This window comes from Cryptotermes secundus, unplaced genomic scaffold (assembly GCF_002891405.2).
Source record: "Cryptotermes secundus unplaced genomic scaffold, Csec_1.0 scaffold1675, whole genome shotgun sequence".
Lineage (NCBI taxonomy): Eukaryota > Metazoa > Arthropoda > Insecta > Blattodea > Kalotermitidae > Cryptotermes > Cryptotermes secundus.
In genome coordinates this window covers 280,675-303,217 of record NW_019721529.1, presented here as the reverse complement: position 1 = coordinate 303,217, position 22,543 = coordinate 280,675, and the positions used below count along the sequence as shown (strand labels likewise).

Below are 22,543 nucleotides of genomic sequence, written 5' to 3'. Positions count from 1 at the left end.
AGGGTTAGTTTAACATTTTACTTTCCTTATCTAATAAAATAAAAAGGAGGCTTATGAGAACACCTTTCTGTCTTCGTCTAACTCCGGAAATACATAATAGTGCAAGCAGAAAGAAAGGACCGTTACAATACCATATAAACATACATGTGACGTGACACGATTGTTGAAAGCCGGAAAAGTACAGTAGAGAAGTGGTGCGGAGGTAGGCAGTGCTAGACAACGGCTCCATAATTAGGCCTGCATAATCTCAGGTTTTCCTACATATATATAACTTTGGGTCGGATAGTAGAGAAACTTCAGTCTCCAACGATTTTTATATTTTAAAACTATTAGAGTCAGAGTTACTTTACAACTTTGGGCCAAGTCCCTTGAGGATTACGACCAGAAATATTTCTTTTACAACTGAACCCTTGCGGTCATAGTCCTTATGTAACAATCTCTCTGAAGAGAAGATGGGTTTGTCTCTTATGAATATGCTTGGTCTTTCGACAAGTGTATATATTGCACCAAAGCAACGGCGAAGCTGGTCGCACAGCGTTTTGTGTGGCCAGGCGTGCAGAAGGATTGCCGCACCTGGCCACATGCTTGCCAGTCCTGCCAGCGCTCCAAAGTCTCCCGCCACACAGTCACTCATTTGGGCGACTCTACACCGCCGGCAGCCCGATTTCTGCACGTCCACATAGACCTCACGGGGCCCCTTCCGATGTCAGCGGGCTACGCATACTGCCTCACTGCAGTCGACCGTTTTACCTGCTGGCCAGGAATCGTCCCCATTCCGGACAGCACAGCAGATACCATGGCACACGCCTTACTGTCCGGCTGGATACCTCTCATCGGTTGTCAGCAGACCATCACCATTGACCAGGGACGTCAATTGGGATCTCAACTCTTCCACTCCCTGGCCAATCCGTGTGGCACTGAGCTCTCACGGATAACCGCCCATCACACCTCAGCTAACGGACTCGAGGGACACTTCCACCGGACGCTGAAGGCACGCGGACCGACAGTGGACAGAGGCGCTTCCCTTGGTTCTCCTAGGAGTCCGCATAGCATTTAAAGATGACTTGCAGGCATCAGTAACAGAGCTCGTATACGGCGAGCCCCTAAGAATCCCCGCCGAGCTACTGACTACGACAGCCGACCCAGTTGATCAAGCTCACTTCATCACCCAGCTCCGCCAGCACATGGACCGCCTCAGACCTGTTCTGTCAGCTCGCCATGCCTCCCCAACTACATTCGTGCACAGCGACCACGAAAACTGCACCAACGTCTTCCTCCATCAGGACACAACGCGCCGGTCTTTGGAGCCCCCATACTAAGTGGTCCTGTCACGGAGAAAGAAGACACGGTAGGCCTGTCGCCATATCAACCGACAAGGTCAAGCCGGCCGACATGCGCAACGGGACTGCCAGCAGGAACATCACCTTCAACCTCACCTTCAACCCAGCTGCAGCACCACCTGCCACTCCACCACAGCCTGCCATATGAACTACACACTCCGGTTGCCATATCCATTTCCACACTAGCTTCAACATCTGAGCAACTCTCTCTGAAGGGAGCCACCTATAACACTACGCTGGCTTCTGAACCTTCTGCCTGCCTGCTAGTCTGTGTACTCTGTTAACAACAATAAATTTTTTGTTATAGAAATTTAAATAGTTGTCTTTCCATGCTACCAGGTTCAAAAGCCCACAAAGCATTTAGAACAGGTTGAGTAACTTTTGAATATATAAAACCTTGTGTACAATAATAAGACTTGTAATTTTGAAATGGGAACAGTATATTGAAAATATTACATCACTACTGAAGACTGTGACTTGCAAATTAGCATAGGAAAGATACATTGCCTAAGGCAAGGGAATGATTACAGTTAATTCTTTTTCAGAACAGTATTCAGGATTCGTGGTTAATAATAAAGATCAATTTAAGTTAAATTCTAAGTTATATAATAGGAATACAAGATATAATAATAAATTCCATTATCCTATATGTAAGTTGACTGTATTTCAGAAAGAAGTGTACTACCATGGATTTAAGGTTTTTAATTGGCTTCCTCCTAATATAAGGAACTTGGCTCAAGATGTTAAATATTTTAAAAAAGTGTTAAGAATATTTTTGTTGATGCACTCGTTTTATTCCTTGAAAGAATACTTTTATTGTAAATTTGACTATAATAATTAACTGTGATCTATTATGGTATTGAATAATGTAATGAATCTTGTATTGTTATTTCTATGTAGTGTTATTTGTACTATCAATGACTAATTCCTTATCCTATATGTAGTGGATTTATGGAATGTAAATAAATGAGATGAGAACCGACAGAGGCATAACTATGGAAATTAGTGGACCAATTGGCTATATGACGAAATAATTACAAAAATAAGCCGCAGCTGTTTATTTTGCTATATATCTAGATAGATACAGATAAAGGTATCTACCTATATATATGCATTGTGTTAATAAATTCAGATACATTAGAGAATTTTCAGACCGACTTATGCAACCCAGCCATTTTGCTGAAGAGGCAAGTTCTTTAACGACACACTGAAATATTAATATACCTGTGAGATTTTTATTTTACACTCTGCCTAATGTATTATAGTGAGAGTAATTTACTAACTGTACACGAACTAAAACTACAAATGCCAAACTCTGCACCCTCAATATCACATGTCACAATGCCTCAGATCATAATTCCTCAAATATGAATTTTTTGGACTGTCCAGTTTGACTGTATTTATTTGTGTCCTTTTAAATTACAATCTGTCAATGTCTATGTGTTTGAGGTTATTGCTACAAGATAATTAGTGGAATTATCACATTTGCTTCAAAGACTATTATAATAACTTTTTATTATTGAAAGAGTTTCTTTCTCTGTTTTCTTCCAAGTGCCAGCTCAGAAGTTTGGTCTCAGATGAGAAGAACGTACATAATTTGTTCAGGCCAACTGCACAATTCAGTGCTCTTATAAGAATATTCAGTAGAGGTGGAATGAATAAAAGTAAGTATCCACTGTGTCATTTTGTGCACTACACATCACACATGAACTGGCATATTAGTAAATAGAAATTGTCATGTATGATGTAGTAATTGCCTGCGCTGTGACACTCTTCAATAATTATTCCATTGAAAACTTCACCTCAGTGAGATCATTCCCTTTGTTTCTTATCATAAAAAGGCTGAGCAGGTGCTAGCGTAACTGGTTGAGGCACTATGCTACAAGCCAGAAGGTCGCAGGTTTGAGTCCCGATGAAGTAATTGAATGCTTTTTTTTTTCCAATTTACCTAATCCTTCCAGCTGCACTATGGCCCTGGGGTCGACTCAGTCTCTAATAGAATCTTTCTGGGGGTAAAAGGTGGCTGGCGCTTAAAGCTGACAACCTTACCACCATGTTTGAGCCGTCTGTCTAGAAAATGTGGGAGGCTCAACTTCTCACAACCCAGTTACAGAGATAGCTTTACCTTACCATTTTTATTATTAAAGACTGTAATTTATTTGGTGGTTAAACTTCACATTTTCCATAATGACATTTGTAACAGGTATTCACTTTTACATAGTCATAATTTTCATAATCTTGTTTTTACAGTAACTACAACATATTGCTCTGTGGATTGATGCCACAATAGCTTAGACAGTAATGTGATATTTTAGAGACTCACTGAATTCCCAAGAGAAGAGTTGCCATTTTCTCAACATTATGTCTGTAATGACTGATGTCTGCCCACTTCCTATTCAGTGGAAATCACTCAGCTATAGGAACCTCACTCTCCACGAATGAAAATGGCTCTAGTATAAAGTTAACTACTGTCTCCAGGTAGTGTAAATTTTAAGAATGTTTCAATCCATGTCCCCTATATGGTTTCATGGTATGGTGCTTTGGTCTAGAGAAAGAGAATAATTGGAAATTAGAGGGACTGTAAAGATTATTTTTTTTTTGTAAGTCTAAATCTTACTATTCCCTTGTGACTGGTTGCCAAAGATTGCACTACAGTTCACATTTATAAATTAAAAAAACAGTATCCATTACAACCATACTAAACTTGCAATCAAATATCAGAATGATCTCTGTTACAAACACACTATTTTATTTGCTGACATATGTCCACAACATAAATGTGACTCCCTTTGGATTTGAGTTTCTTACAGCAGTGACTAAAGAGTTTTATCTCATGTTAAAATACTGTGCAGTTTTATGGAAGTCCACTTACCACCTGCTTCAGGCTAGTTTCAGTCTTGTTTCATTCTCTGACTCCAAAAATTTAACGGGTATGTTCCTATCAAACACTGGTTAACTATCATTGGACAAAACAGTGCTATATCCCAGAAGATAGAACTCTTTGTGATTCACTTTGTTGGGCCCATGATAGGGTAACAAATGACAGAATCATTCACTTAATATTTACAGGTAGGCAACACTGAAAGGAAATATAGACACACAATGTTCTTATTTACTTACTAATTACCGTCTTATTTTGTGAAATATAATCACTCCAGATCTTCAAAATGTATTAATCTGCAGTTAGTTTTGTTACAATTCCAATAAATCATTTGATGCATGTATCATGATAGAACAAGGTACACTAAAATAATAATTTTTGTGCCTAACAGAGTGAAATGGAAATTAAAATTAATTGATCTGTTAGCATTGAATTTTCTGGAAGAGGCTAAATTTAGATATTATTCAAAGTAACACAGTAAAATAAATAGAAAATTTATTCTAAGAACCAGTAGGGCACTTCAATGTATACTGCTTCAGAGAATGAATCACATTCCAAAAACTGTTTGACATTTGAGCACAATTCTATTACTTCACTAACTGCCAAAATCCTTCCTTATTTTTCATACGTGTGCACACATGGAAAGTAAGCAGCCACCGTTGCTTTTGCAATGTAGTATAAATCTACATGATCTACATGACTAGAAAGAGCTAGTCTCAATCACGTCCAGTGATTTACATACCTGACGATGGATGAAGTCCAAAACAAGCCAAAAGAAGTACAGTATACACCATCGTCAGAATCCTATCAAGTCTATCTTGGTGGATCGTGTATCCCACACTCAGTGACATACCCAGGGATTTTACTGCTGTATTTACATATATTAAAAAATAAAACTACTTAAATTCCTATCATCACAGTCACCTTTCTCCCTGAGGAACAGACCTCACATTCACATATTATATTTGACAGTTCATATGGTATGGCAGCTGTTTTTAAGAAGTATGAACTATACAAATTTGTCTGGTATGTAGATTATTTTGCACACATCAATTTTGATTTTCCTGTAGTAGCACTATAAAATCTTTAGTTATAATTTTAAAATCCTTTAAAATTTTCTCTAAATTTTAAATTTTAAATTTAAAATTGTTAGGGTTACTCGCCCTATGTCTAAAGTGCTGCAGCGGCTAGTTCTTGTTTCCACACTATGCAGGTGTTATTCTGTGTAGTCTTCCTGTGTGCATGCCGCTGCTTGTCTTTACTAATCTACATACCTGAGAGATATCAACAAGGTAGATGTTGATAATAACGAAGAAAGTAACAACGTGTTTTTTAAATGTTAAATTTTAGACTGGGTTCAGTGTGGCATCAACGTAAGGGTATACACCTGATGATGGCCGCTAGAGGCCGAAACATGTAGTGTAGAAGAGAGCAAGATCAAAGACATATAATATATATTGTTTGCACTTGGGACGGAGTTTGTGTCATTTGTCGTGTAGAGTGCAACAGGATGCTTAAATATAATATCCTTATAACAGCTTAATATGAAAATATCAAGACTTGAATACTGAGAGTGGGTTTGCCTCTGACTTTCCTAGTGTTCAGCTATGACTTAGGCTGGATGTTGCTGCATGGAGATTCTACTGTTGAATAATGTCATCATCTTGTCAATGCAAGGATCCTTGAATTTGGTTTCAATTAACAGACAGAACAAGAATCTTTTGGGACACTGTATAAGTTTCAGATCACCAGTCATCTGAAAATAGCATAGGAAATAAGGAAGATCACATGTAGGAGGCTAAACGTACTATCTGAAGCCACCAGTGGTATTGCTGATTATTCACTGAGAATTTAGATTCTGAGGAGGTTTCAAAGCTGCATGCATTAAAAATGAGATATTATTCTTGGCTTCAAATTTCACGAAATATATTGGAGTTGTCCAGAATGTGCTTGACTTTGGTGATGGAGTTAAATGTATGGAATTGAACCTTTTTTTGATGGGATATTATGTTTACTGATGTTGGGATATGCATGAATGAATGAGGACCACTAGTAAGTACTAAAGACAGCTTATGTATACATGTGTGAATAAAAGCGTCTTATTATTTACTAAGGAATTGTTAAAAATTTTTCAGAAACCAGATTTATATCTCATCCACTCTGTTATATTTATTTAAGTTGCCAAATAAACCAAATTATCTACTCTCCTTGGAGTGTTATGGAGACCTATTTTCTTGGAGTTAACATATTCAAGAATTTATATGTTGCTATCTGATGTTTAAATTTTACTTAAGATGTCATTGCTTACCTAAGAATACTTCTCTGTGTAAAAGAGTACCATGGTTGCTGGGACTTTGATTTTATAGATATACCCATGACATCCTCACTAAATGTCTCTAAGTGTGCCTTGTTTCCCTATATAAACTACATATCCAGCTACCATAACTTTCTAATAAGAGTAGATGACATGAAATCATCATTTTCTTTATACATATTTTCCAACGTCTCTGCTTACATTCAGGGCTGTAGTTCTAAAAACAAAAGTGTCAGTGCAATTTGGTACATAGTCTCAGATTGCAATAAATGGGTATTAGTCATGATATGATTCCATACTTAATTTTAATTGATGATATCTTTACAATTTTAAAACTAGAACTGAATGACAAACAGGTGATATGATATGCATTTAGTTCAGGAGGTAAAATCTTCCACCGCAAAGAGAAAAGTTAGAAATTAAACAAGGTATAATAACTATTTTTTAAATAAGTATCACAGTGACTCCCCAGCACTCAATAAAGCACAGGGTTCAGTCCTTCTTGAGTAGCCAATAACTGCTCAGCCACTTAAGAAATTCTCAGAATTTTATGAATCCAAAGGTCCATTACTGTGTTCACAATAGCCTGCCACTAAACTCTATCCATTGACAGATGAATTCAGCCCACACCTTCCCATCCTATTTCATTATGATCCATTTGAATATTATCCTCCCACCTATATCTAGTTCATCTTATTTTACATGAAACTTAACTTTGTTCAAAATACTATAGTCAAAATTACAGGAATGTTACCATGATGATGTTAACAACAAAAGAAAAGGGATGGATTATTTATAAGTGGGATATTAGACAGATATATGTTAGAAGCCTAACTTTACAGTATATTGAAAGTGTACCACTCAAAAGATAGGTCTATGAGTAAGTTCACATTCATGCTACTGGGTTTGGCCAGTAAAATTGTGGATTGCTGTTCAGTCCTGAAATACATGTGAATTTTTAGTCTTTGTGTAAATTCCATTTGTGGTGAGGTGACAGAGGAGCAAAGCCTCCCCTCTCCCCCCTCTCCAAATCATACAACAATAGGTGAATATAAAAGAATCAGGATTAACTGTACACTCTTGAATTACTTTAAAACTAATTAATTGCATATAACATTCATTCTTGAAGACCTAATGGTTGTTCATCTACTCAGCATGTCCCTTTTATGAAACCAGAAGAATCCAAAAAGTACCCTCCCACCTTTTTATCAATAAGATCCATTTGGACATTATCTCTATTCTTCCAAGATCTCACTTTCCTTCAGTTTTCTGGTCAAAATTTTGTTGTACATTTCTGACTTCTCCCATATATGCTATATACTCTACCAAACCCAACCTCCTTTTATCTTCCAAATACTGTTTGATCATGAATACAAATTATACAGCTCCTCCTCACTAGTATTCTCCAGCTGCCTGTCTCTTCATCCCTGTTAGGTCCATATATTCTCCTCAGCAGCCTTTTCTCAAATGTCTTCAATATGTTTCCTTCCCTTAATATGTCAAATCAAGTTTCACACACATACAATACTACAGATAAAATTATACTTTTGTATATTTTAATCTTTACAAATTCAAACTAACTAAAATGATTATATCCACACACACCTATCTTTTTAAATGCATAATTCTACAATCTTTTTTTTTTTTCTAAATTTTATAAAAATATGAATTATAAAATGACATTATTTTATCTTCATTATGATAATTAAATGTTAAAAAATACTGAAATTAGTAATTCCATATAGAATTCCTTGGATTGAAAATATTATGGATGCTGAGGCACCAAACACATTATTAAAACAGCTGAACTTTGTAATACATCTCTGTTTTTTGCCATTCTGTATGACATAAAATTTGAATCTTTTGGGAAACATGGTTCTTGATAGGTGATTCAAATCACTATAGGATTAGAGTCTAAAGTTTTGGAAATTTCTTCCACAGTGACATATCCTAGTCCAAGGCTTTCTTTGGCTTTCTGTGCTACAAATATTGATTTATAAATCATTATTCTAAGAGTCTTGATGCCAGTAGAAAAGACTGTAAATACTTGAAATACTTTGAAACAATTTGAAAGACGTTTATAGTATTACTGTCAAAATAAGTATTTCTTTTTTTCACTGTTTCAGGCATAGTATCAGAAGAAAACACAATGTTGCTATAATTTCCCAAAACTGCTGTGTAACTTAATAATATACTTTTCACTTGTTGGATGTCACTAACTAGTGAATAACTGAAAGCAATGAGGTTTTGTAATTAAAGGTTCAATATAATTGTATTACATAACATCAGATATTTCAACACCGTACTGCCTTTGAAAACATACATATTATACATTCTATACTGATCTGCTATATTGTGGTAGTTGTCACCACATATTTACATATATGGATATCCTTAGGGAAATCTGTAAAAATAGCTAACACTACCCATGACAGACATGATCCTGAAACAGAACTTGAGCTTACATTTGTGAACACAACAAACATTTCTTAGAGTAAACATATTTTCAAAAATTTATTTATGGTCAAAATAAATGTACCAAATTGATAAGAGTGGTTTCAGTGGATTGAATGTGTAAGTAAGGCAGAGGAAGAATATTAAGGATGTTGATTGTAGCTCATATTTCTCAATTACATTTTCAAATACTTAAAATAGGAAAGGTTTCTACCAGCTGGCATAAAGTTTAATTCTAGAAAATTCACATCAAATGTTAATTGTTTTCAGAAACCAATAGTTGGCTCAGTTCAATGGAAGAAAGAAGTAGACCTTAGATTATGGATATTCTTGTTTCCAGAAGCAAAAACTGCATTGCCACAAATTTATTACAAATAGATGTAATTATTTTGCATTTTGTGGGTTTTGTGTTAGATTGTAATTTTGTTTAATTTTTAGTCCTTATATGAATATAAGAAATAAATGCGGGGATCTATTATGATTTTAATCAGTATTTTGAATGAACCAATTTGTAACACATGTTCCTGTCTAAAAGTAACAGTATGGATTATTTATTAATAGTCACTCCTATATCAGTCTGAAAAATTACCATATTCTTCAGCAAAACTTATCTATATATTTTGAGTTTGCATTAAAGCCAGCTTGCACATGTATGATCCTGTGTCAGGACAGTATACATTATGTGAATATTTTCAGTGAACAAGTTGTGAAAAGTATACTTCTAGTAAAATTATACGAGGATCCTTGGTAAATAAAATAACATGATATGATAGAAAGTATGGACTGCCTCTGTGGTTTAGTGGTCAGAATTCATGGCTACAGATCTACAGGTCCTGGGTTCGATTCACGGTGCTACCAGATTTTCTGAGAAGTAGTGAGTCTGGAATGGGGTCCACTCAGCCTCGTGAGGATAATTGAGGTGATACTTGAATGGAAAAGTAGCGGCTCTGGCCTAGAAAAACCGAAATTGATGGACGTCGGGATTCGTTGGCTGACCACGCGACACCCTCTATCCGCAAAAGTTGGCACTAACTTCGCCGACAAGTGGAGGTCGCTCGATCGCTATAGTTCGCTTGTGGACAACAGGCCACGGAGTTTCTTTTGATAGAAAGTATTTTTGAACTAGAGGATCAATGAGTAAAAAATGTTGGTATTACTAAATTCAGTATATTATGAGTATGAAATTTATTCCCACGTAATTTTACGAATTTTTCTGTGGGAACATAACCTCAGCATTATTTTAGTTTTCCTAATTTAATTTGAAGGGACAGTCTTGGAGGCACAACTTTTTCTTGTGCTTGTACAGTGTTGTCACTTTTTTATATATGCTATTTCTATGAAATATTTCAAACTTAAAAATTCATCATCCAGTAGACATGGTTATATGATTGCTGTAATGTATTGCTTTTATCAGTTCAATGTTCTAAAATTTAGTTAAAATTACCTATGGTTATTGTTAATTTTCACAATAGTATGAACTCCCTTTAACCAACTTTTAGAAGACTGTTGAATTTTCAACAATAATCAGAAGTAGTATTAACCAGTTTTTAAAGATTTGAACTACAGAAAGCAATATGGTGCAAGCAATTACATAAAAGTATCAACCTGGTGATGAAAGTATAAGGTGGAAATATGTCATAGAAGTAACTTCTATAGAAAATAGTTGCAATGTAGCATACAGCAGTCTGTCAGCATTAGAAGAAGTTTCACCTTCAAGATTTCCCATTCAAATTAAAGTTTTAAGCAGTGCAACATAATGCTAAAATGTAATATTATTTTAAATTTCATGTTACATTAGAAAACTAAGAGAAAGGCCATCAACAAACTCTTATTAAATCTTATGTTTTTTATGAACTTTCACTTACAAACTTCACCAAAGCACACTACATTATATAAAATATCAATAATCTGTTCAAAGCAATGAATTCTGCTGTACCTTCTGCAGCATCTTTACAAGACTGATATATTAAAAGTTCAGGTCCTGTTATCCTTTACTGTGCATCAGGTAAATAAACTGATTACAAACAACAATAAGGACATGTGTTCAACAGTTAACAATTTTTACAATTTCATGAAAAGAAACAGTGTGAAATTTTCTTTTACTCATTATAAGAATAAATCATTATCTATATATTTAAGTTTTAATTTTCCATTTCATTTAAACATGAAGTAAATTAAGGAGACAATGAAAATACAATATCACATTGATATGATGACATATCATACTTTCAGAGCAGTACTACAGTGACAACATGTTGTTACATTATAAAGTTTTCAAGCTGGAATTCTTTCTTCTTCTTGTTCCATCTCAATAAGTCTGTGTCACACTTTGGTACACAAAACTCTTCATATCTCCTGGCTCTTGTAGGGTTCCATTAATCGTACTCAGCTCCAATGGTGATGCTCATCTCATCCGAAACAATAAGGGTCTTGTGGTACCATCGGTTTGTGTCTAGCACAACTGTGAACAGATTTTATCATTAATTTATTTCACGTTTCATGAAGTATATCTTACCCAAAGGAATCGTGATACAATTGAATTTTGTCCAAGCTTCATCATCCTTCAGTGAACTAAAAAAGATATTGCAACTAAAGGCTAAATTAACATTTCCTTTAGTGTGAATAAAATTAACATTAAAGTTAAAATTATATGGTCACTCTGTATACATCTTAATATTCCAAATCTGATGAAACTGGGAATGAGAAACCGTTACAATCAGTTCGGAATTAATATATTGTGAAATTTAATCACATGATTTTTTATCCTAATAGCATATATCCACATACTCCACTACCTTCGTTAGGCGCTATATATTTAAAAGAAGACATACAATAGTATTCAATGATTTCTCTCATATTACTCTTATACCACCATGTTCAGATACAGTTATTTTGATAATAAATGATGTGGAGTACTGCTAATGACCACAAATATATATAAAATTTGTCTCTCCAGATATCTGCTTACTTAAAATTTAATATATGGTATTTAAATTTTACATATGGGAGAATTTTATCTCACTCAAGTAGTAAATGTTACACTATTAAAATAATCTAATGCTGAAAAATTACAGAACCCCCATCTTAACTAAGAAGGGAGAAAAGTACACTCCATTTTGCTCGTATTAATAATACATGGATTTTACATCACGCAGCTATCTCATTTAAAATGAGTCTTCTTTTTACAGATATATAGGATATAGATTATATCTTCATATGAAGCAGGAGTTGTGGTAGACTGATATTGGCCTACCTTGCATTTAATGTAGTCAACTTACATACTAAGCAGTCATTGCTCATGTCAGTCAGACTTATACGTTCATTCATTTTCAAGTAATAATTTAAAACACATATATTTCTAGCCATGTAATTAAAATAAATTATTTACCTATCAATGTTACTATAGCACTCAAAGTAACATGAGTATGATCTAGCAAGTATATCTTCAGATGTGGACATTTATTTAACTGATATGTAATTTCTGGAAATTTGTAATGTGCCGTATATGCTAAAGTAAGAACTGTGAAGCCAGTAGAGACAGCCATTGATAGGGTACGGCTCTGTAAACACGGCCGTTGTTAGGCAACAGATTCGTAACACACAACAATAGAGTACCTGGGAAGCAGTATTCTCTACGCAGTCTGTGCGATAACTATGTGATGCAACAATAGAATATCTGTTGGGAGAGGTGTTTTCTGTATGATCCGTGCTGAGCTATCATAAGCAGAACAAGTCTAGAATGAGTTGTCAGTCAGTTTGTCGAGAGATTTTGTAGCTGAGGCCAAGGACAGTTAGGGAACCCAGAGGAAGGGGAACCCCATATTCGAAACATTATACAAAGTCTACATCAGATGAAAATGCACCCCTACCTCTTTCCTTAAAAGAGTGGAACCAACAACACAAAACTATCCTTACCTCACACACATACACACACACACACAAAGCCAGAATAACTCCACAAGGAGCAACACCAACACACCACCGAAAAAACATAGGTTCACCTAAAATACATAACACGATAGAATATTAACTCTTAATATATAACACATTCCTGCCAAATAATAAAAAATATTAACACAATAAAATTATCACATATTAGAGATATCATACACAGTTCAATATGCACGTTGCTGGCAAGCAGCAGGTACCAGAATTTTATGAATTTTAGAGGAGTTTTATTGAAGTAAATATGCATTTTGCTTGCAACTAAATTGAAGTGACAGTGAAGCAATTTTAGTAAGAGTAACTTTGCTTAAGGATGACCATGTAGGCCCAAAGCATGTTATTCATGCATTACTAATATATTTATTAACCACTTAAGGTAGGTTCTCAATGCAGAGACTAATTCATGCATTACTAATACATTTTTTAACCATTTAAGGTGGGTTCTCAATGCAGAGACTATCTTCTGGGATGTGTAGAACCTAGGGAACAAAACTCAGCTTGCTTGCTTGCTTGAATCATTCTTCGTTCCTGAAGGTAGAAGCATTGTGTTCCTTCCAAATTTTGGTTACCTTCTACTAGATTACATTGCATTACACCCCAGAAGTCAGTACTACTTAAAACAGCTCACTATTCACTGATTGTCATCCTTCTATGTATGTGACAAGAGGATGACTCTGTATTAATGGCAATTCTATCGCTCTTTGAGAAAGACTAACAATTTTAAATTGTGCCCCTTTGGCACTGCATTTAGAAATCCTCACACTGCTTGCTGATGCTTAACTGTATCACAGCTCTGCACACAGATCAACACCGATGCCAGGGCTACATTTGAGAGAATAACTGGTCAAACTTAGCTACTTGAGGAAATGCATGCTTTTATGACATGTTTCCGCATGACAGATGTAAGGGTCGGTATGTCCCATTAAGAAGAGAGTTTTCTTTATATCTGTATGAATGCCTGAGCAAGCATCCAACGTGGCAACAGTGCTGGAATTTTGTATGGCGGTAAGCCTGCAGAATATCGTCTCAGCCAGTCCGGTAATATAAAAAACTGATAGGGAAGGCTGGAGTTTGAGAAACCAATCCTGACGTCACGCAGCGGGATGGACAGTCACTAAGATACTTGCTCTTTATATTCCTAAATAAGTAGCCGTGCTCTCAAACAGGGTAGAATATGGAGGCTCTCCAACATTTTTATGAGTTCCTGGAAACAGTCCTGGCATTCTTTCTTCTTTTTCAGGAAACTGGGCGAAGTGTAGAGATGTTATAGCTCATACAGGATTCCAGGATTTCAAGGGAACGACTGTTAATATTTCGGTCTTTTGCTTTGTGACGTCATTTAGTCTTTTTCTGTCTGTGGTTTTATATTTTACCGTTCTCAGCAGAATGCACAGTGGGCTTGGTTGAGTGAAGTAACTGAGATAAGGCCTTAGTCATATTGCGTCACCTTTCCTCCCTCTCTTCTGCAATTCAGCTGAAACCAGTGGCTCGGTACTTCTTATCGTACTTCTCACAAGCAACCCGCAGATTAGGCATAAACCACGGTTCATAGGACCTATGTGAATACCAACGTTTGAGAGGAATATGTCGCCTCTATCTTTGGGGCGGCCCGGAAAATAGAGGCACAGTATCCCTCCGAAAGCCTATGCATATGAACTCTAAAAGCTCTTTATCCTTTTTGTTTCAACCCGAATCTGTATGTCGGATCTCCTAAGATATTTTCTAGACTACAAACCCATTTTTATGCATCGCAATGGATAATCGATTTAGCCTATATATAAGAACAATTCTTCTCAAATTAATGCACATATCAGAAAAAGAAATATGTCTGTAACCCCACAGGACCGATTTCTTATGTTCTTTATTTGATACTGGTTCTACCTTGTTGTTTAAATCCAGGACCAGAAGCAAATATGTTAATATTATTGACGACTATTTAACGATTTAATAATTAACCTGTTAAGTGGTTATGGCGTCTTAACACGTCATATGGGACTCTGTATCGTAGTGGGCATGACGTCTCTATTGCGTATGGGGGGAGCGGAGGTATAGTACCGCCATTCTTCACTTCGGCACATGGTGAAGTGAGTGATCAGCTTCACGCCCCTGTTGCTTTAGCCCCGGAAACAGCCTCTGGTACCCACTGGATAGGAGGGTGCGTGGGCCCCCAGAATCGGTCTGATTTGTTCAGAGAAAAGAAAAATCTCTTGTACCTACCCGGAATCGCTGTACAGACTGAGCTATCCCGGCTCCTGTGCCGTGCCACAGCTCAGGAGGTTAGACACCGACTTCCCACCGCAGCGACCCGGGTTCGAGCCCAGGTCAGGTCATATGGGATTTGTGGTGGAGAAAGTGGCAATGCAGCAGGTTTTCTCCGATTACTTCGGTTTCTCCTGCCAATTCTCATTCCAACGATTGCTCCACATCCGTCAACTTCTATCATCCGAGGCTGATACAATAGGACAATTAGTTGCCGACTTACTAGTGGACTCAGTTTCAACCCGTCCCAAGAAACTAAAAAAGAAAAAATAACTGAAGTCTTCGACAAATCCTATGTGATGTCTGGCTTCTTTACAAGGAAAGCCATCTGTCTTTCTGTTCTAAAGTATGTACAATCTGTGGTAGGCTCTTTGTAGAGAGGATGAACCATTATTGTTTGTATTTTACTGTGGTAATCCTCTGTCACTAGCCGATCACAGTGGCCGCTCGATCTAAAGGCGTGTACACACTAGCGAGCTGTTGCATGTAACGTAACGGTTACTGTAACCACGTCTTCGTATGGACGACACGTCCATAGTCGTCATGTAACAAGCTTCGAGCGACCCGATCCATAGCGCTCGTGGTGAGCTCGCCATGAAGACATGTCTCCTCCTTATCGCCTGAGTTAATTGCTAGTGCGTCGTATATCCTCATACACCACTTAATTGACGACGATAAACGCCCACGAAGATTCTGGCAGCATGCACTATACAAAGAAAGATGCGGTCCTGCTTTACTTTTGGATTTGAAATCGCAAACAATTAGTGGGCATTACAAAAATTTCACCCGCCTGAATCCAACGGACTTCGAATATTTGATTTATCTGGTTGGACCTAGGATCCGGAAAAGGAACACTAAATTCAGAGAGGCAATTTCGACGCAAGTTCGATTAGCTGTGACATTGAGATACTTGGCGACTGGGGATTCTTTTACAAGTTTACAGTATCTATTCCGTTTATCCAAGCAAAGTATTCAGCCCATGCATCGTCTTTCAGGTGTCTCTTATAATAATTTCTATCTTTTGGGTCCCAAAGTAACGGTTTGTTCCTGTAGATTTCAATTAAATTCAGGCATTTCTCATCGCCCCACTCCATAGCGATTCGCAACGCAACTCCTGGTGCGGAGGAAACGTACACATTTTCGAGCAAGCTAGTGTGACGTCCACGAGCCTGCTGCGAGTCCCTTTGTGTTCGCAGCAAAAACCGACAAGGCAGTGGCTCGCCGGCCGTACAGAGCGCGCTCGAAGTACGTTCGCGAGCGTGGTTCGGAAGGCGTCCACACTAACAGAATGTGGTTACAGTAACCGTTACGTTACATGCAACAGCTCGCTAGTGTGTACCCGGCCTAAGATATGAACTGTCTCTGCTCGCTGAAAAGCTGGGATCGTGGGTTCGAGTCCCACTTAAGTAATGGATGCCTGTGTGTGCGCTTATTCTGTTTGTGTTGTCCTGTGTGTAGATAGCGGCGTTAGGACGGGCTCATCACTCGTCCAACGAGTCCTACCATCTGCGTAAAAAGATTACGAAACTGGAGAAGAGGCCAGGGCCCAACAAAGAGGTGCAGAATCATTGATGAATGAACGAATCCTCTATCACTGCCACCACCGTTGCCTTCCCTCTATTCGCGGGGAGAATCGTGGTGCTCTCATCACTCTGCAGGGTCCTTACGGCCTCTCTTTCTCCTTCACTAGTGTTTTGCTTCTCAGGCACAGCAAGCCTCATGATGTAACTCGCCTCTTCTTGTACTTCTGCTGTTCCCGATGGTACGAGTAGATGCTGGATTGCTCGTTCTGCTCCGCCGATCATATCCTCTGGATCCATTGTCACACCAAATCCTACTGACAGCGATAGAGATGGTCCGAGAAACATCGGTCGCTTTTAAACAGCTGACACAAGCACAGTCGGAGGGGATTTCACTATCTTCAGCCGTCGTGAAAGCTTCACATCTTTACTCCTGTTCTATAATTTCCTTTGACAACAATACAGAACATCAAGGAGGAAGAGGGGGGCAGGTCATGTAGCACGAATGGGGGAGGCGAGGAAAGCGTATACGATATTGGTAGGAAAGCCAGAAGGAAAGAGACCACAGGGAAGACCAAGGTGTAGTTGGGTGGACAATATTAGAATGGATCTTAGAGACATAGGATGGGATATTATGGATTGGATAGATCTGGCTCAGAATAGGGACCAGTGGAGGGCTCTTGTGAACACGGTAATGAACCTTTGGGTTCCATAAAATGCTGGGAAGTTCTTGAGTAGCTGCTGAATTGGCGGCTCCTCCAGAAGGGCTCAGCTCCATGAATAAGTAAGTAAGAGTAAGCAACGATACAGAACCTCAATGAATTAATACAGGAGCGCTTCAATTTCAAATCGGAATAAGATTTTTCTACTCGTCAATGTGAACAGGACTAGTGCATGAGTAAACGATAACCATAACAAATTCAAAACAGATAATTTTTGCATCTGGTGACATTACATCTTATTTCGGTAGCTCGGATGGATCGTTCAGGGAAAACGGATTGATGTCTTCGTGACTTTATTCGGAAATTTCAGGAAAGGTGACAAGATAATGTTTTAAAATAGTGTGAGCCACGAAACCGGCTCAGGAATAGACGGAGAATAATGTTAAAATTTATTGTCAAGAATAGATTAAGTATAAAGACAGCGTTCCGATTTATTTTTATATTGAGGCTGGGCTGTCCAAGGAAACGGGCAATGCGGGATGTTTCTTCAAGCTTAATACAATTGTTGAACCAACAAGGGAAATGTTAGTAAATACTGCATTCTAAGGACAGCTACTTCTAGAAGAGAGAGGGCGTTAATTTAAAGAAAAATATGCCTTTCGGCATGCAGAGTAGCATTCATGTGCAGGTGCAGAGCTAATTTAATTATGGGGTGGAAGCTCTTGAAACAATGAACGCTGTTATTTCAGTCAGTATTGCCATTGCGGTCATGTCGGTTTACGGAAGTGTAATTTCACCTTTTGTTTTGTATGGTTGTGAAACACAGTCTCTCACTTTACGTCAAAGATAGAAGATGTTAAGTAACAGAGCCCTGAAGGTGTTCTCAGGATCTATGAGAGCAGAGGCAACAGTAACCTGAAGAAAATTTCGTACTAAAGAACTTCATAATTTGTTTCTTTGATAAAACATTACTGGTCGGGGATTTGAGGTTTTCAGAGAGGTGACTGTGAAGATTTTTATCTACTGTGATAAAACGCCATGCTGTCGGTTGAAAGTTAGCCCATGCTTCGGAGGAACATGTCGCCTCCATGTTTACGGTCCAAGAATAAGCCAAACAACAAGCCAGCATGAAGCGGAGCTTGTTAATTGCTTCATGCTGGCTTGTTGTTTGGCTTATTCTTCGACCTTGATGATGCTGATGGCATGTTCCCCCAAAAAGTTCGTTGACTTTTCACGGGCTGTATGTCGTTACATCCCAAAAGACAAAGTCATTCAAATATTACTAAAAAGGTAAAAACAAAGCTATCCCTTGTAACAGGCCGTAGAAGCCCATAGGGTTGTGAAACATCGAGGCTCTCACATTTTCAAGACAATCGGCTCACAGATGGGGGTAATGTTGTTAGCCTTACGCGCCAGCCGCCCTTTACCCCCAAGTATATTCCTAATACTCGTTTCTGTCAGAGGCTGAGTCGACCCCAGGGTCATAGTGCGGCGGGAAGGATTAGGCAAATTGAAAAAATCCACCTCATCGGGATTCGAACCCGTGACCTTCCGGCTTTGTAGCATAGTGCCTCAACCAGCTACGCTTCTGCGTGCCCCTCTTCAAATACTACTAGGGCGAAAAGGCAAAGAGATGAACGATGGATGTGACGTTTATGGGACAGATTCAAAATCCTTACGAATTGTTAGGCAGGCATAGTTGGAAGAGGGTGTGGACTGGATTTATCTGGCTCAGAGTAGATTTCAGCGACGGTTTCTGTGAACACTTTGATGAGCTTCAAGGGCTGGGAATGTCATGAGCAGTGAATACACACGTAAATATATATCACGTGAATTTCCAACAGATAAAAAACTGTAATAATGGTAAATATGTGTACACTGATGGTGTTTCAAGTACCGTAATGGGTTTGCTTATGATATACAGACAGCATGTGTCTGCCCTAATATAAGTCCAACAGTTATTTTTCCCCAAGATGTTTCTAGAATGGAAAAGCTTTAATTATATGATTGATTCATATGCTATTTACCAGTTCCGTATCCTATATTATTCGTTTGCCTAGAGTGTACTGTGGCCGCCTCTGTGGTCTAGTGGTCAAAATTCCTGGCTACAGATCCAGAGGTCCGGGTTCGATTCCCGGCGCTACCAGATTTTCTGAGAAGAAATGGTTCTGGAACTTAGTCCACTCAGCTTCATGAGGATAATTGAGGAAAAATAATGGCTCTGGTCTAGAAAACCGAGATTAACAGCCGTGGGAATCCTTTGCGCTGACCGTGTGACACCCTCTATCCGCTAAATTTGGCCTTAACTTCGCCGAAAAGAGGCGGTAGCTCGGTTGGTACAGTTCGCTTGCGGACTAAAGGCCACGGAGAGTGTATTGTTGACTCTGAATGAACGATATCTGGATCAATGGAATTAAAGGAAGACGGAACAGCAGAACGTAGAACATTTTTTCTGCTATTCACAGAATGCTCTTGTATGTAGAACAGGTAGCTGCTTGCACTGGCCACTAGACTGCGTTCATGAGGAGCAGCTCTTCACGCTAAAATATGTTGTTATTAAAGAGGAATTCTATACGGAAAGACTTCTAAATAAAGAAGCAAGTAAAGTAAAGCTTTCCCTCTAACAGGCCATGAAGGCCCATAGGGTTGTAAGACGTTGAGGGTCGCGCATTATCTAGACAATCGGCTCAAAGATGGCGGTAAGGTTGTCAGCCTTACGCGCCGGCCGCGCTTTACTCCCCAGGCAAATTATTTAATTAATTCCTGGTACTCATTTCTGTTAGAGGCTGAGCCAACCCCATAGTGCTGTTGGAAGGATTAGGTCAATTGAAAAATCCAGTGACCTCATCGGGACTTGAACCTGCGACCTTCCGGCTTGTAGCATAGCCTCTCAACCAACTACGCTACCGCGTGCCCCCTTTAAATAAACATTCTCAAAAGTAGTGTTTAGTAGAACTCAAAGTATATGGTCTCTAGACCTACAGTGACGTGAAGTTATGCAATAATTTGATTACCGTACTTGCTACAAGGGCGGTATAATTAGATCGTGATAAACATTTCGACATGCTGACCTTAATTGTATAGCTAATCCGACACTGCTATAGTCAGCATTTGTGTTAGGGCGCAACCCCCATCTTAAACATATTTAGGTCGAACTATACATAACCCATTCAAATCCATCGACCTCCATACATGGTGGGGAAATGGGCTGAGTTTATTTTAGTATCGCTCCTCCACGAGTGAGAGAACTCACAACTAAGCGGCTGAAACTTCTCCTTGGGCTCCTCGCGCCTCTTTGCTTCTGCGCACCACCGTCTTCGCTTCCGCGGCTATTAAGGCAAAAGGGAAAATGCTCTCGGATACACTGTCGAGAATTAAGAATTTAACAGCACAACAGAATCCCTCCTAAACAATAGCGAATTAGAAAACGAAAGTATTTTTATGTTCCTTTCTAGAAATAAATGCCCCTTATCATCCACAATGTTTAAACAGCCTTGTAGGTTATAAATGAAACAATTAATCAATGAGAGAAAGACTGAAGAAGTAATGAAACAAACAAACCCACAAAGGAAAAATGAAATGATAAATAAGCATGACTTTGGTCCCGTTGGTCAATTAAGAAAGATATTTCAATTCAAGATCTAAATTTGCATCTATACGAGTATTAATCTTGCTAAGTGTGGTAGAACGTGATATGATTTATACTGAGGTCTACGTGTTTCATACAATGGATATACCAAGCTTCTTCTTCATACTTAAAACTTTTTCTTCAGAAATGGCGTAAAGTTTGGTGCACAGAACAGAAAATGAAACCTGTAAACTTATATTTCGTTAGGTTTCACTTTTTCTAATCGGAGACCTGACACACTGGCATTGATTTAATCATATCTGTGACTCTCCTACAACCACTCTGAACAAAGCTTATTAAAGCTCAGACACATTCTGTTTATACCAGTAACGATTTTCGTGAACTTTCAAGACCTGCCACATTTTAATTCTACGTGGGGGGGGGCACGCGGTAACCTAGTTGTTTGAGGCACTGTGCTACAAACCGGAAGGTCACGGGTTCGAATCCCGATGAGGTGGAATTTTACGCGCAGTTAGCTTACCGCAAAGATCAAAATGGTAGAAATATACTATAATTTTACTTGTAATTCTGCAAAGAACAATTCTGTCTTGCATCTTAAGGGATGAACAGGATGCTGAGAAGACTAATATACCTAAAAGATAGGATGTAGAAAATAAAAATCCACAGTTTAGTAGACTTAGATGTAGATGTGAGAATAATATTAAAATGGCCCCGAAATAAATAAGGTATGATACTAAGGCCTGAAGGGTTGGCCGAGCCATAGCTCAAGAGGTTAGTCGCTGGCTGCCCACCGCGGCGGCCCGGCTTCGATCCCGAGTCTGGTCAAGTGGGATTTGTGGTGGACAAACTGGCGCTGGGGCAGGATTTCTCCGAGTACTTAGGTTTCCCCTGCCAATCTTCATTCCACCAATTGCTCCACCATCACCCTCACCTATCATCTGGAACTGGTGCAATAGGCCAGAAGTGGCCTCAGTACAAGGGTCTTAGTCCCACCCCACTAGCAATAAAACAAAAAGACCTGAAAATATCTTAAACACAGGAGACAGACCAGTGGTGGGAATTTAGAAGCACGAAAATGGATCTCCATAGTCCATAGTGGGATTCCTACCCTATCTGAGTTATTGTTAGCTTCTTATGGAGGACCCCGCTCAGTGGAGATAATTAGTCCTACTGAAATTATATTGTCGCGTATCGGGCGTATATCGCGACAAATAACTTCACGCCGTATTCGATGTAGCGAATTTTATTTCACATCCGCTCTCACAATCACCCAAATTACAATCTGACGATTACTGCTATCTGCAGTATCACAATTAGTACACTGAAAAATGCCACAATACAACTGACTAGTTGCTGGCTAACTCGGCGGTAGCTCCAGGACTCGCTGACTGTCTCAGTACAACTGGCTGACTTTACGTCTCGACTCGGCGACTGTTACTTTATAACTGACTATGAATAGCCTTCGCTGCGCCTCATGTAGCCTCGATCGGACCATACGGAAAACGGCCGCGTAATAGGCACCCTTTTTGCCTGGCGCTGTGTTGCTATGTAACGCTAGCGGAGGTAACCGCTGTTACTA

General features: G+C 38.6%; 1 protein-coding gene across 1 annotated transcript in view; it reads right to left on the bottom strand.

The window, feature by feature from the left end:
* Positions 1–9,885: 9,885 nt before the first annotated feature.
* The window catches only part of LOC111875574, a 259,186-nt gene continuing 246,528 nt past the window's right edge, over positions 9,886–22,543 (bottom strand). Inside the window, exon 6 of the mRNA XM_023871918.2 lies at positions 9,886–11,450. Within this exon, the coding sequence (XP_023727686.1) occupies positions 11,365–11,450 (86 nt within the window). The 3' untranslated portion in view covers positions 9,886–11,364. The remainder of the gene's footprint in view (positions 11,451–22,543) is intronic.